This window comes from Podarcis melisellensis (genome assembly GCF_964234715.1).
Source record: "Podarcis melisellensis genome assembly, chromosome: 14".
Lineage (NCBI taxonomy): Eukaryota > Metazoa > Chordata > Lepidosauria > Squamata > Lacertidae > Podarcis > Podarcis melisellensis.
Window position 1 is genome coordinate 6,187,880 of NC_138546.1, and position 15,315 is coordinate 6,203,194.

Below are 15,315 nucleotides of genomic sequence, written 5' to 3' on the forward strand. Positions count from 1 at the left end.
CTCTTGCCCTATTGCCTTCTAAAACAAATGTTTAATCTTACATTTTTATGTTCAACAGATGTCAAGGATCTTGAGTTCACATCAACATTGAAAGATCTCCTTCATTTGAGGGTCTTTTAAACAAATGCCTGACAACTATATATCAGAAGTGTTCGATGGCGTCTCCTGTCTGGCAAGGGGGGGCTAGGCTCATTTGCCCCTCTGGTCTCCTATTGCAATATGACTCTATGAATCTAGCATTTCTTAAATCCTTTGCATAATTACATTTAAGCCAATATATTTAAGCTAATATATTTCATACATTATCATATATAGCTTTTTAGAAGGATAAATCTCCTCAAAGTAAAAGGAAGGAACAGTTTACAGCCTCAAAATAAAAAGTGAAGAAAAAGTCTCTTCCCCTGTTTACACTCCCCCCCTTCTCCAGCCAGTTGTTTTTCAAAACCATTTGCTCTTGGCCTTTCAACCTTAGGAAGAAGATATGGCTCATTTTACTGGGAGGCACATTGGTATTATTTTACTATTTACCCATTCTTAATAGTGTTTTTTCAGCCTTGGGGCAGCATATGTAATTTCCCATCAATGGGGCCCTCTTGTCTTAGGAGAAAACCTCTTGCCAAGGTTTTTTTCTGCCTGGCATGAAACCTTTGAAAATCTAAGCCCATTTAATTTAGGAACCTGATCAAGATATAAGCCAATATAAGTCTTGATTAAAAATGCAGTCTATATTCAGATGCCACATTCCCCCCTTTCAAGCTCAAGGACCTTGCTTACCAAGCGTCCTTGATAGCTTGATCATCATATTCCTGAGGTAAAGCTCTGTATAGGGCCATGATATGAGGTAGAGTTTCATTCGAAATCATCTTGCTAATTGTACTTCTAAAACATGAGATGATACATGGCACCATACATAAAACCATTATTACTACCGTCAAGAAAAACAAGCAAGACAATAATATCCCTTTGAGTCCCGCAACATTAGGTAACCAATTGGTGAGCCATCCCATATCCCATCCTTCCCATGTTTATACTTGGACATGTGCTATATTCTCCATCTTTGTAGCCAACACACGGATTGCCTCACCATTATCAGAAATGTTAAAGCAACAGGCATTCCCTGTCAAGTTCAAGACTCCACATAGGCCTCCCTGCCTGGCAAGTACATAATCCATTCCCATTTTCAGCTGCATAATGGCGGCTCTACTTTCATCCAACTGTTGTGCAATAAGTCTCAAACTCTGGGCCGTTGCATTGGTTACAAGTTCCACTACTGCTTGCAATCGAATTATTCTGTTTAGTTTATAAATAGGATCCCGTGCCCCTTGTATGAGCTCACCAGGATTCCAGGAGGCAGGATCATAATAGGCTATAATGCGCTCTGGCGGCCAATCATCAGTACCGCTCCAACTTTGGGTACTTCCTCCTGCTATACGAGAAATATCAGCATTCCTTCGTGTTCGCTTAGCTGAACTAGTGGGCATAATCCACATTGGTGGTAATACCCATCCCAGGAAACAAGTCCCACTCCATTTGGAAGGGAGTTTCTTGTATGCCCATTCTCCACATATCCACCACAACCATCGGGTCTGAGGTTTTTGGTACTTGGAGTACAGAAGGCGAAAATATCAAAAGAGGTAGAGAGTTCACAGTGCAGTATGTTAGATTGCCTTTTTCTGTCACAGTTATGTTCCACACCACTTTCCATGCATAAATAAAAGGAGGTGCACAGGGCAAGGTATTCCGAGTTCGATACGTAGTACCGTTTGCCCAGGTTTGACTATTCTTAATATAATCCCAAGTATAGTGGCAATGAGAAGAGCCTATCATGGTAGGGTCAGCTGCATCTGATGATTTATGCACACAGATTTCCCCTTGCACAGGTATAACTCGTATTGGTTTAGTTGAGTTCCAACCGGGGAAATTCTGTACTTCTGTTTGGTGTGGCATTTCGCTTACCATACCAATGGCACTTAATGGTATTGGTAATAAGGGCATACCTCCCTCTGAATCATCTGGCCCAAGAGAGCAAACAAGGCAATTAGTCCTATTTGCAACATTGGCTATCATCTCAGCTAAGCCTACCCACATATTGTGGTCATGGCGGAATCCATATTTAGCAAATTTGGTCAGATTCATGGACCCTTCCCCTTCCCAAGGGATCAGGATTAATAATAAAATCATGTTGATGTCTAGCATATGCATTCCTTCCACAAAAGATTACCTTATTGTGATAGCAAATAATTATTAGTCCCAATATAATTCCCCCAGTGACAGAAATGGGGAACCACCAAGACCAAAACATATATCCCAAGGATCCCCAATGTGTAATATCACTTATAATTGTTCCACAAGGGGGCAGTCAATCAATTGTATAAGAGAATCTTCCCGTTCACAATTGCTGGTTTAGACGCTCCTCAAGCTTCAGGCGTGCGCAGGTCAGCCAGCTTCCAGGTTGTGGCTGCAGCAGGCCGGTCGTCAAATGTTGCCCGTGACCTAACCCGCTCCCGGTAGGGCTAGATACAGGGGTTTTTGGAGAGAGTCAGTTTTAAAGGATTAGAGGGGTCACCTTTGCATGTCCAACTGCCTTCAGACTTCTTTAAACGAGAGTGATGAATCCAGGGGGTCACCTCAGCTACCTTCACCGCTGTTAGAATAGAGAGCAGGACGGTGTAAGGTCCACGCCACTTAGGTGCAAGTGGATCACGTTTCCACTCTTTCACCCATGTGCTATGCCAGTCTGGAGCTGATGAATCGGCTTGGCAATGCTGCACGGCGTGTGCTTGAGGGCCCACCTGTTAAGAAAAAAAAAACAAACAAACACGGGAGAGAGACAAAAACACGGGAGAGATTGCACTTGTCCCTGTGTCACATGGTCTCCTATTTGTTTGAGGTCAGTTGGAATATCCTGAACAAAGGAGGGCGGCCTCCCATACAGGAGCTCAAAAGGTGACAACTTAAGTCTTTTTGTGGGTGCGCACCGAACACGAAACAGTGTTATGGGTCAGCAAGCACATGGGGATATTAAAGCAGCCTGTGCTTTTCCTTTGCAGGCTTGGCACAGCCCGGCCTGGTCCCTGGGGTGCAGGGCCGTAAGAGATGGAGGCAGGCTGGGCCCTCTCCCTCCTGGGTGAAGCACCTGCCGGAAGCCTCGTGGCAATCATCCCCCCCCCCCGGGGGCACACGCAACAGACACTGGGGCCAACGGAGCGTGGTGGGTTAGGGTGGCAAATGCCTCTCTGAGCTCCGCAGAAAAGCTGAACTTGCACCAGAGCCGCCTCTGACCCACATAATGGGCTATTGCCAGCTTGTATTTTAGGGAGCTGGTTTCTTGTTTTCAGCCTTGCAGCAGCAGTACCCGATTGCACACACTTAATGTGATCTCACAACAATCCTAGGAGGTAGGCCATGGTTATTCCCATTGTAGAAGAGAGGAGAAACGGAGTGATATAATGCCAGCAGTAGTATAAATATGTCCCCATACATGCACCATACAAATAAAGAGTGGACACATAGTCCTACAGATACAACCGACCCTTTGAGGGTGACCAAACTGTTGATGCGGCCCCCCGATGAATTTGAGTTTGACACCCCTGCTTTAGACATATTAGTGGGCTTCTGGCATGCCCTGCAGATGCCTTGCACAAGTGTCTGGCGGTAGGTAGTAAGCCTGGCCAGGTGAATTGCATTGTTTGGATCCCAATTAGGATCTTCCAAGGGAAAGTTGTCCTGGAGATGATGGTCAATATTATAAATATTTCCCACTCTGGCCTGCTCACGCAAATATATCTGTGCCTTTTCAATTATGTCTCTCCTTTCCTCAGTGGTGAAAAGAGTATTCAGGAGCTGGCGACAATCTGTCCAAATAGGACTATTACTATTGAGGTCACCAAGTCCATCATAGCCTGAGGTTTTTCTGCGAAAGATGGGGTGTTTTCCAATTCATCAGATCTGTAGTTGTGAATGGAATACATTGCAGGGTCGAAGTTCGAGGTGGCCGTGGTCCAGGTTGCCCATTAACCAGCACAGGCTCCTCAAGTGCATCAAATACTCTTCTAAGAGGGGCTACTACGTGACCTTTTTCTTCACTTTGCTCTAGGGGCCTCAAATCATAGGGGATGGTATTTGTCCCAAGGCGTTCTTTTAGCAGCTTTATACGCCTGGCTGTATTGCTTGCTGACCGATTAAGGTCTCCCTGTAACTTCTGTAATAATTCTCTAGGACTTGGATGTACAGGGGTTTGGGGTAGGCAATCAGTTGTTCCACTAAAAGAGACTGTAGATGGAGTTCTACTGGGACTCACAGGTGGAATAACCACTTCTGCTTGGGCTTCATTATAGGACTCCAATGCCTCCTGAAGATATTTATCATAATCTATCAAGGAATCAAGCTCTGTGACTCCACTCCCATTATTCATTCCAGTTTCTTGCCTTGGGGTTACAACTGGTGGAGTGTTTGGATTAGACTCCCTTCGTTGTGGAGCATAGGGTGGAGGTGGAAGCACCTCTTCCTCTGGTCCCTCAAAAATGGGTTTAAGTTTATTTGGCAAGATTCCTTTCCTAGCTTCGGCTTTTACAGCCAATAATTTGCATCGTTGGACTTTGCATTCCCTTATCCATGGAGGATTTTTTTTTTAATGTGCTCAGCCAGGAATCTATATATGGAAATTGTTCTGGGCACCCTCCAGTTTCTTTGGCGATATCAGACCAAAGTTTGCTTACTAAATTTATATCAAAGGTTCCCTGGGATGGCCATTCAGTATTTTGTTTTGGCCATTCTAGTTCACATAACGTTCTCAAGCGCTCTGGCGTCATTTTGACTCCATATGCCCCTGAGAAGGCTTTCTTAAAATTATTTAACATACATTCAAGAGGTGTATTTCCCCCTTTGAACCCCCAACTCCCATTGTATGGCCCTGTGAAGTATCCACTCAGTCACTCACACACACGCCTTACTGGGAAACGAAGTAGTACTCACTCCACACTTAGGTCAGCTACACATTGTACTTTCTCACACATGCAATGCGCTGGATACTTCACCACACTCTACCTCCCAATTTTCCCTTTTCCTCCACCAGACCACCATCTGATGTACCCAACCACCTAGCGTACTCAGTTTCCCCTTACTGAGACGCAGAAGTTTGATCAGGACTTCTCTTCCTCCCAATTAATTGGAGGGCCAAAACCCCTTAGTGCACTTACCCTTAGCTGGTTGCCTGTTTATTTCTCTGGTCCCCCCCGGTCCGTCGCCGTCAGTGGGCAGGGTATCAGACAGACGAGACTTCTGCATTCCCCCTGGAAAAATTTACCAGTGCGCGCTGGGAAGCAGTTTAGAGATCCTCTCTCTTGTACCCTGTCCAATAGGGCGAAGGGGCTGCGTTCCAGCAGACCACTTATCCGAGTCACAGGGCACCATAAAATGTAGCACCCTGCTTGTGGTTAACGCTTAGCTGGAATGAAATATTCAACGCAGCAACAGAGAAATTAAAATAATAATTTATTTGTCAGACAAATAAATGAGAGGCTCAGTGGTATATGGTTACCAAGCTCTGGCCTGCCTCCTGCCATTATGGCCAGCACTTATATTCCCTTAATCCAGCCCCCTTTGCTCCTCCTGGGGCTGCCTCTGTTCAATCAGCCTGGTTGGATTTCCTATTGGCTGATTGCTATAACTAATCACAAAAAGATACACCCATATCCTCCTATCCTTATAAGGGAGACAAAGAGCTATATATTTGACATATAAGTAATAATATATCTTACATGGAATCTTAATTACCAGCTCACCTCTTGCCCTATTGCCTTCTAAAACAAATGTTTAATCTTACATTTTTATGTTCAACAGATGTCAAGGATCTTGAGTTCACATCAACATTGAAAGATCTCCTTCATTTGAGGGTCTTTTAAACAAATGCCTGACAACTATATATCAGAAGTGTTCGATGGCGTCTCCTGTCTGGCAAGGGGGGGCTAGGCTCATTTGCCCCTCTGGTCTCCTATTGCAATATGACTCTATGAATCTAGCATTTCTTAAATCCTTTGCATAATTACATTTAAGCCAATATATTTAAGCTAATATATTTCATACATTATCATATATAGCTTTTTAGAAGGATAAATCTCCTCAAAGTAAAAGGAAGGAACAGTTTACAGCCTCAAAATAAAAAGTGAAGAAAAAGTCTCTTCCCCTGTTTACACTCCCCCCCTTCTCCAGCCAGTTGTTTTTCAAAACCATTTGCTCTTGGCCTTTCAACCTTAGGAAGAAGATATGGCTCATTTTACTGGGAGGCACATTGGTATTATTTTACTATTTACCCATTCTTAATAGTGTTTTTTCAGCCTTGGGGCAGCATATGTAATTTCCCATCAATGGGGCCCTCTTGTCTTAGGAGAAAACCTCTTGCCAAGGTTTTTTTCTGCCTGGCATGAAACCTTTGAAAATCTAAGCCCATTTAATTTAGGAACCTGATCAAGATATAAGCCAATATAAGTCTTGATTAAAAATGCAGTCTATATTCAGATGCCACATTTCAAACAGTGATTAGAAAGATTTATAACTCAGTAAAATTCCCGAACTGGGTGCCATGTCAATGCAGGAAGTAGTCTGTGACATTTCTCAAGGTACATGCTAAGGAACAGCTCCTCCGCATGGTAGCGGAATCCATGAAAATTCCACCTTACAAGATCGTAGTATATACAGCATTTAAAATATTTGGAAGCTCCAAATGCTACTTAATTATTGTTCGTATTTATGACTCCTCCTCTCGTTCCCTCAGGTTCTCCCTGATTATCTCAAGGGGCTCTTCAACACTCTCCCGCCCATGAGGCCAAGTGAGCAACAGTTCCAGCAAGTCTCCAAGCTGGCTGCTCTGCAGCACCGAGCAAAGGACAGCTTCTACCTGCCTACCGTGTAGGTGCCCTGTAGGTTAGGGGGTTGCAGGGACAGGGCAAAAAGGGGACAGGTCCCCCCTCCAACCAGGAAGCAATTCTGAGCTGGCAGGTGCTAGGGGGCTGCTTCTTATGCTCTTCCTCCATCATCAAGGCCCTCTTAGATGGCTCTCCAAGCCCCTGAGGTCTGGTCGGCTTTTACTAGGGATCATAGCTGTCAACCGTCCCTTATTTGGCGGAAACGTCCCTTATCCCAGCGCCGTGTCCCGCTGCTGTCCCTTATTGATGATGTCCCTTAAATTTCCCGGGTTTCAAAGGAAGCAGCTCCTCTCCCACCCTCCCTGCCGGCCAGGAAGGAGGGAGGCTCCAACAGTGTTGCTTGGCTGCGTTGCTCACCCAATAAGAAGTCTAAGAACGACTGGGGGGTGGAGCTTGCATGCCTTGTGCCGATCAAATCGGCTGCGTTGCCTTGGAACTAGCCTTTGCTCAGCGCTTCCCAGCGGAGAGGTGATGGTGGTTTTCCTTGCTGCATCCTCTTTGCCGGGTTGCTGCGCTGTGGGAACCACCGCTTGAGGCTTCGTTTGGCTACTGGCTGGGCTTTCTGCCTTTGGCTTGGAGGGGTTCAGAAGTTGAACATACCTGTGCTTGGAAAATCCCTTATTTTGGCTGCTGATCCCTTATTTTGGAGACTGCTGGTCCCTTATTTTCAAATCTGTAAGTTGACAGCTATGCTAGGGATTGAGCCATGATTGTGGCAGGTCCTGCCCTGTGGAACTTCCTGCCAGTAGAGGTTTGGCAAGACGCCTTCCCCTTCTCCTTTTAGACCTCCACTGGAAGACAGGAGTGCCTGGCGTGCTCTGGTCCATGGGGTCACAAAGAGTTGGACACAACTAAACGACTAAACAACAACAACAAAACTGTGCAGGCCTTTGCAATATGCGTTTCTTTTTACCAACCTGATCACCCTGCTATTTCTTGGACTCCAACTCCTATCAGCCCCAGCAAGCAAGGCCAGCAGTAGTGGATGATGGGAGTTGGAGTCCAACAACTGTCCTAACTGAAATAATTTTAATTGCTTGAAGCATCTTGTTTTGAAGCTGTCTAAGACAACCTTCTCCATTCCGCTGCCCTCCAGATGTTGTTGGACTACAACTCCCATCAGCCCCAGCCACAATGGCCAGTAGTCAAGGATGGTGGGCGCTGTAGTCCAATAACAGCAGGAGGGCTTCTGGTTCCGCAGCCCATCCTAGGTGGTTTATGACCTTTCCTCTTCTTCTGTTTCTGCTTCCCCATCCCAGCCGGGAGGTTCAGGACTACATCCCGCCCCAGTTCTACCATCTGCAGAAGGCCCAGTCATGGCTGGACATGGTCATGCACCACCTGCAGCAAGCGCAGGCCTTGAGTGCCCACCAAGCTAGGGCACAGTTCCTAGGTAAGATGTTGACTTTCAAGGAAGTGGCATTAATTGACCCAGGGCATAGCCCTGGGAAGGTCTTGCCCATGTAAACAGTGCCAACCAGCCAAAGTTAAAGAAATGAGCCATAATAAAGGGGACTGGCTGCCTTGGTTGAACCAGTACAGTAGGGCGGAAGCTTTCTCGGGCCAAGGGCCACATCAGCCCAGTAGAAAGCTATCAGGGGCCACGTTCAATTAGTGGGCAGGCTAGACCCGCTCACATACACAAAGCTATTTCCCATTGTCACACAGGCATTTATTTATTTATTACCTAGCAACTCCACTCAAGGTTCACCTTCCATTTTCTTCAATTCTTTCTACAAAGTTTGTTTGTTTAAAAAAGCGAAATAAATAAAAAGCTCACCAACACCATTCATCTGTCCTGACAGCACAAAAGTCACAAAGAACTCTGCGATCCCAGCAGAATGCTGCACATCTGAGCTGCAAGCCCAGCCTTACAGCTGTTTAAAGCCTCAAGCTTCAAAATGCACTTGCATCCCAAAAATTATGCGCATGCAATTGCAGAATGCATGAGCTCCTTTTTGCATATTTGCAAGGAGCACAAGTCTGCTGAAATATTTCCACTTCTGCTTTGATCTCCTTGCAACAGATCCTCTTGCAGAGAAAGAAGCTACAGTTAACTCACATAGTACAGCATCAAAACCCTTTCCTTGCCACACTGAACAGGTAGTGTAGGAACCAGACAGCAGATGAAATCTAGCTGCTGAGCATCTTGCCTACTGGATGGAATGTGTGTGGGGGGGGGAGTTCTCCACTCCTGGACTTGAATAAAGAAAAAGCCCTATCGGATTAGACCGAGGCAGGTCCAAGAGCAGCCAGTCAGATACTTCCAAGAAATCCCCAAGATAGGATATGAAGGAGGCAACAAACTGAGTTTCACTGCACCCCAAAGTGAAAGTTCCATTTAGGGATCATGGCAAATAGGTGCTTGTTAGATTTCTTCCTCCTTCATGGATTGTCTAATCACCTTCTACAGTCATACCTTGGAAGTTGAAGGGAATCCGTTCCAGAAGTCCATTCGACTTCCAAAACGTTCAAAAACCAAAGTGCGTCTTCTCATTGGCTGCAGTAAATTCCTGTAGCCAATCAGAAGCTGTGGAAGCCCTGTTGGACATTCAGCTTCCAAAAATCATTCGGAAACCGGAACAGTCACTTCCGGGTTTGCAGCGTTCGGGAGCCAAAATGTTTGAGAACTAAGCTGTTTGCAAACCAAGGTACAGCTGTAAAGCCATCTTAACTAGTGACAATCGTTGGCACATCTTGCAGCAGTGAAAACACACACACGCGACAAAGCTCCTCCTCCATCGGGTGAGCAAAATCCTTCCTCTAAGGCAGCTGGTTTTGTTCCAGCACTGCCCAGAATGTGCTTAAAATGTTTACGGTAAAACATGCACATTCTGCTTTATAATTGAGGCAAGAAAAGTTACCGGCCCACAATAAGTTATGTAGTCTAGCTGCAAATCTGGTTAGCCATGTGAGAGCAGGTTGCTAGGCTAGAGAGGCCATTGTATGGACCCAACAGGCTTTTCTTACACTCTTAATTCCATAAGGGGGGGAAAACCCTTTTCTCCAGATCAATCTGAAGTTGAGCAAAGGACCCCTTTGTCTCTTGCCCCAGTAATACCGTATTTCACAATAATGGTGGTGTTGCAGATCATTCCAATTCCGCTCCCCCCTCCAGGGCTCCTGAGCGCTTTCCCCATGTTCGGCTCATCCTTCTTCTACATCCAGAGCTGCAGCAACAACACCATCATCTCCCCCTGCATCCTGGCTGTGAACCAGAATGGACTCAACTTCCTGAACAAGGAAACCCACGTAGGTTTTGTGGATTGTCCCGTCCCCCTTTCAGGCTGCTGTTCAGCAGGCGAAGCTGGCTCCTGGCCCACGACAGCAAGTCCTGTTGCAAGTCCTGATGCTGTTGGGGTCTGACTCTGAATCTGCGCGAGTCAAGGGAAGAGGCTGTGGGTTTTGCACAGCAGCGTAAGCTAGCATGGTGACAGTGTTAGTGGATCTCTGTAGATGTATGTGTCTTTACTTCAAAGACCAGAAGAACTGTTTATAGTAGATAGCAGGGTTCAGCTTTGTCTTGTGTCTGGATACAGAAAACAAAGCATTCCTTTGAACTGCATGGGAAAGGAGTTTTTCTTTTTTTAAAAAAAATATGCTTTTTATTAGAAGAGGAAGAAGAGTTTGGATTTGATATCCCGCTTTATCACTACCCGAAGGAGTCTCAAAGCGGCTAACATTCTCCTTTCCCTTCCTCCCCCACAACAAACACTCTGTGAGGTGAGTGGGGCTGAGAGACTTCAGAGAAGTGTGGCTGGCCCAAGGTCACCCAGCAGCTGCATGTGGAGGAGCGGAGACGCGAACCCAGTTCCCCAGATTACGAGTCTCCCGCTCCTAACCACTACACCACACTGGCTTAAGTTTTATTAAGTGTATATGAAGGGAAAGGAGTTTTTCCATTTACCAGGGACTCTGGAAGAAGCTGTGTTGCTGGGAGCAGGAAATCTCTGAAGACTCTGCTGGGGTTTCACGTATTCTACTGGTCCACAAGTCACTAGCAGCTACAACATGGCTCTTTCCTTCCTCTTCCAGGAACCCATTGTGACATTCTCCCTGAAAGAGATTCAGTCCACACGCACCCAACGGCCCTCGGCTGGATCCAGCTACCCCTACGTAGAGATCATGCTGGGGGGCTTGATGTCCCAAAGGATCACGCAGCTGCAGCTGGAGCAGGTAAAGCAGGAAAATGCCTGTACTGATACAGGATAATTCCCCCGCGGCCAGTGATGACTGGTACCCTTGGAACTGCCAGGGTAGAAGGCAGGGAGTCCAGGCAGTAGGCGGAACAACAGGTGGAGCCATTTATTTCTGGATTTGTCCCTATCCTCCTCCGTTCTGCAAAGGCAATACTGATGCTGAGGAATAATAATAATAATAATAATAATAATAATAATAATAATAATAATAATAATAATTTATTTATACCCTGCCCATCTGGCTGGGTTTCCCCAGCCACTCTGGGCGGCTTCCAACAGGATATTAAAATGCAATAGTCTATTAAACATTAAAAGCTTCCCTAAACAGAGCTGCCTTCAGATGTCTTCTGAAAGTCTGGTAGTTGTTTTTCTCTTTGACATCTGGTGGGAGGGTGTTCCACAGGGCGGGTGCCACTACCGAGAAGGCCCTCTGCCTGGTTCCCTGTAACTTCACTTCTCACAGTGAGGGAACTGCCAGAAGGCCCTCGGCACTGACCTCAGTGTCCGGGCAGGATGATGGGGGTGGAGAGGCTCCTTCAGGTATACTGGAAGAAGCTGACAAAGAGGTAGTCAAGTGGAGCTTGGCTGAGGGAAGCTGAGCTTGGTGGGGCCTCGGGTACCGAAATGTATTGGCCCCATTGGCCCAAAGAGATAAGCCTGCACTGCATTCGTCCTAATGAGCCAGCCTCATGGCATGAGCCCAGCAAGACACACTGAAACAGGCCTGAGGAGTTAGGGGCAACACAAAATTTTCACCTGAAGTTAGATCTGGTGTGACTTTGAGAATTCCACCTTGGGCAAAACATCCTAGGAATTTTGAGGGAAGCTGGAGCTGATTTGGTGAGACTCATAGCATTTCTCAAGGGAGAGAGGGTGGGATCCATACATCCCCCGAAGGTGTTACGGCAAAGCAGATTTTACCCCACAGCAGATTTTCAGGTTCCTCCTTTGCCTGTGGAAAGTCCAGGAAAAAGCGAATAGTTGTGAGAATTCTAGCAAAATGTATTGGTGGGGTGACCTTGCATCTCCCTTTGTGGATCTGTCACCTTTAAATTCAGACTGGCAAGCTCATTTGTACAAAAATCTGATTGGGAAAATATTTGAGTAGGGTGTTTAGTTTTGTTCTTTGCATCCAGAAAGCATTTGTTCATTTGGCTTTTATTTAGACTCCTGGCCTAAATAAAATCTCACGGCACATTACAGTGCTGCGCACCAGAGCTTCTTGAGCCACATTTTCAGAATCTAGCATAAGCTTTATAATTTATTATGCACATTTAGACTTTGTTGGAAATATGATGCAACTCTGCAAATATGCTTAACTCACATCATTCTCCTCCCCTCCCCTCTCTTTCTGTCTCCTCTGTCTTCTCCTGTCTCCTTCCACTGGCTCTGTGAAGCTTAACCTTCAGATGGTAGGTAGCATGCAATTGGGATGATAAAACTTATTTTTTTTAAATACCAGTGTATTGCATTTTCTTGTGTCCAAAGCACTCTGCACAAATTATTTTGTGATATTTACAACAGCCCTGCAAGGTAGGTAAATATATGCAAAAGATGAGATTCAAACGGGTGACTCGTAACTTCATCTGTTAGCCACCACAATTGCACCATGCAAAATTGGTATTCAGATCTCGAAAAAGCCATACACAAGTTTGCTGAGCTCAGGTTGTTCCTTGGCATTTTAAAGCTTGGGAGTAGCGAATGTCATTGGCAATGAGATATTAGGATATCAGGGCAGAGAGATAAGGGGAGGGCAAGGCCATGTAAGGCTTTGAAAAAGTAAAGATGAGGATCTGAAATGACTTTGTGCTTAAATTTCTCCAAAAAAGATTGGATGGGCAGGATATGGTCAACGACACCGTCTGAACGCCTTCCTTATCATTTCAGTGTTACTTAGAGCCTCTTAACAGAAAGATCAACTTCAATCTGTCTGGTTTACCCATTTTAACTTTTGTAAACAGGCAGTTTCACTGTGCAGAGGTTTGATAACGCCAACAGATAGTGATGGCTAAGAAGGCGTCTTTAATACCTAGGGTGCAAACCTTTAGTATCTATGCATCTCATAATTAGTATCATTTTGGTTTCTATGTATCTATTGTTGAATTTCTTAGAATGAACTGCCTTGCTACCTTAGCGAGACCATGTTATGGGACCAAAAATCCAAAAAGAATTAACAGGGAGCTTTTGCTGGATCTGACACCCATCTAATTCCTTCTAAGCCCTGCTTAGTGGAGCTAGTAGCTTTTACGGCAGTGTCTCAACTAACGTCAAATCACCGTCCACCTTCTTGATTTCCTTCCCTCTCCAGGGCCTGGAGCTTTGCCGAGTAATCGCCACCCACATGGAGAGCTTGCTGCACGCCCGCGAAAAGCGACTCACGCTCCCTCCGAGCGAGATCACGTTGTTGTGAATGGACTGGCCACACACCTCTCCCTCTCTCTCATTCTCTCTCTCTTTCAGGGCTGGCCCAATACATTTTGGTACCTGAGGCAAGCCACAAAGTGGTGCTTCCCCCAGGAAGAAGGTGTGAGTGAATAAGGGGGAGGTAAAGTTCGACATTGGGATTGAGGGTGGGAGACCAGCAGCACCTCCTATTCACCAAGAAGTCGCGATAGAGGTGGCATTGGGGAGGGCTGCTGAGGAGGAGGCAGATATGGCCTGGGAAAATAACTGGTGAATACCAATTAATCCTGAAGTCCCACATGCAAAAACTGCAAAAGGAAAATGGATGTCTGCCTGAATTCAAAAAGCATGTGGGCCTTGACTCACTCTCTAGCCAAAAACCTTTTCAGCAGAGTTTAAAACAGAAATACATGCAGTGTTTGTAATGTGTGGGAAATATAGGTTGTTAGACCTTTAAAATGTCTCAGTATTGAGTGCTTACAGTTTGCTTCTAGGAGTGAATAGACCACAACCTTAAGTAAGCTAAAATGCTTTATTTACAGTAATCAGTGGTCTCACTCAATGCTACAGCAACACAGATAAAAACTTCATGAGTACAAAAATATGAAAAGTATCTTCAAACATGGAGTCTGGGCTTAGGAGCTCCAGCCTTATACATCTGGTCAGTTATATGGTTCAAAAATAAGAGAGAGAAAAAGGAACAGGAAACAACCTTTATTTCCTCCCTTGCCACAGGACCAATCTGAAACTTCTTTAGCATTTAAGAACTCTGTGATCCTTTACCCATTTCTTACTATTATGCACAATTTATGCAGATTTGGCTGCATAAATCTCCTACAAACATCTGATGTGTGTGTGTGTGGGTGTGCCAGGTTTGGGAAGACTGCACTCGTCTGTCCCTATAGGCTGCTATATATGAGAAGTCCTTCTACACCAGGAGTTGAAGCCTGAGCCCAGATTCTCCTAATAAGAAATTTGAGGTGGGTGGATAGAACCTATGGAAGAACTTCTGAGCTGGAGCAGATCAAGATGCCATCTGGCCTGGCACTCACTTTGCAACAGCTGTCAGCCAGATGTGTCTGGAAGCTTCCGAGCAAAGCATGATGATGAATCATCCGTTGCTTGTCCCCAGCCTCTGTCTGTTTACGTGCACAAGTCGTTTGCAAAGTTATTCACAAGTTCTGTTGTTTTTTTAACATACTTTGGTCCGGTTTCAAGAATATGGCTTTTTCTGCAACTTTGCTCTTTATTTTTATAAAAGCAACCAGTCTTCAGAAGAACTGCTATTGTGCTATTGGGGGGGAGAGAGAGAAAGAGAGAGATACCTGCTATATTTTGTAATATTTTTGCACTCAAAATTGCGCTTTTTTGAGGGGGGTTATATTTGTTCACAATTTGAGCAAAATTAAAAGTGTCATTTTATGTCATACGCTCATGGGTGCCTGGTCTTTTGCTCTTCACCTTTGAGGACAACAAAATCGCATTAATCAACATTCCAAACGCACATGCCAACAAGGGTGTGTGCCTGCCCCAGCATAAATGCAAAACAGTTATTTGAAGATGCAATTCTACACAAGAGAGGTGGGAAACCTTTTTCAGACTTAGGGCTGCAATCCCTAGGATTGTTCCTTTCCTCTTATTTGGTAATCCATCTCGCTCAAAAACGTCTTGGAATACATGTTGACCTAACAGAGGAGCATGCCAGCAAAAAACACAGGAGCTTGTAAACACTTCCAAGCCCCCAAACATAGATGGGACATGTAATTATATCAGATTGACTGCATGGCTTA

The 15,315-nt window shown here is 45.3% G+C and overlaps 1 protein-coding gene across 1 annotated transcript in view; it reads left to right on the top strand.

The window, feature by feature from the left end:
• LOC309357091 (unconventional myosin-XV-like) overlaps positions 1-14,952 on the top strand; it is a 100,464-nt gene extending 85,512 nt beyond the window's left edge. The window contains exons 60-64 of the mRNA XM_081889025.1: positions 6,773-6,906; positions 8,183-8,316; positions 10,042-10,175; positions 10,959-11,099; positions 13,431-14,952. Coding sequence (XP_081745151.1) covers positions 6,773-6,906; positions 8,183-8,316; positions 10,042-10,175; positions 10,959-11,099; positions 13,431-13,532 — 645 coding nt within the window. The 3' untranslated portion in view covers positions 13,533-14,952. The remainder of the gene's footprint in view (positions 1-6,772; positions 6,907-8,182; positions 8,317-10,041; positions 10,176-10,958; positions 11,100-13,430) is intronic.
• Positions 14,953-15,315: the final 363 nt, after the last annotated feature.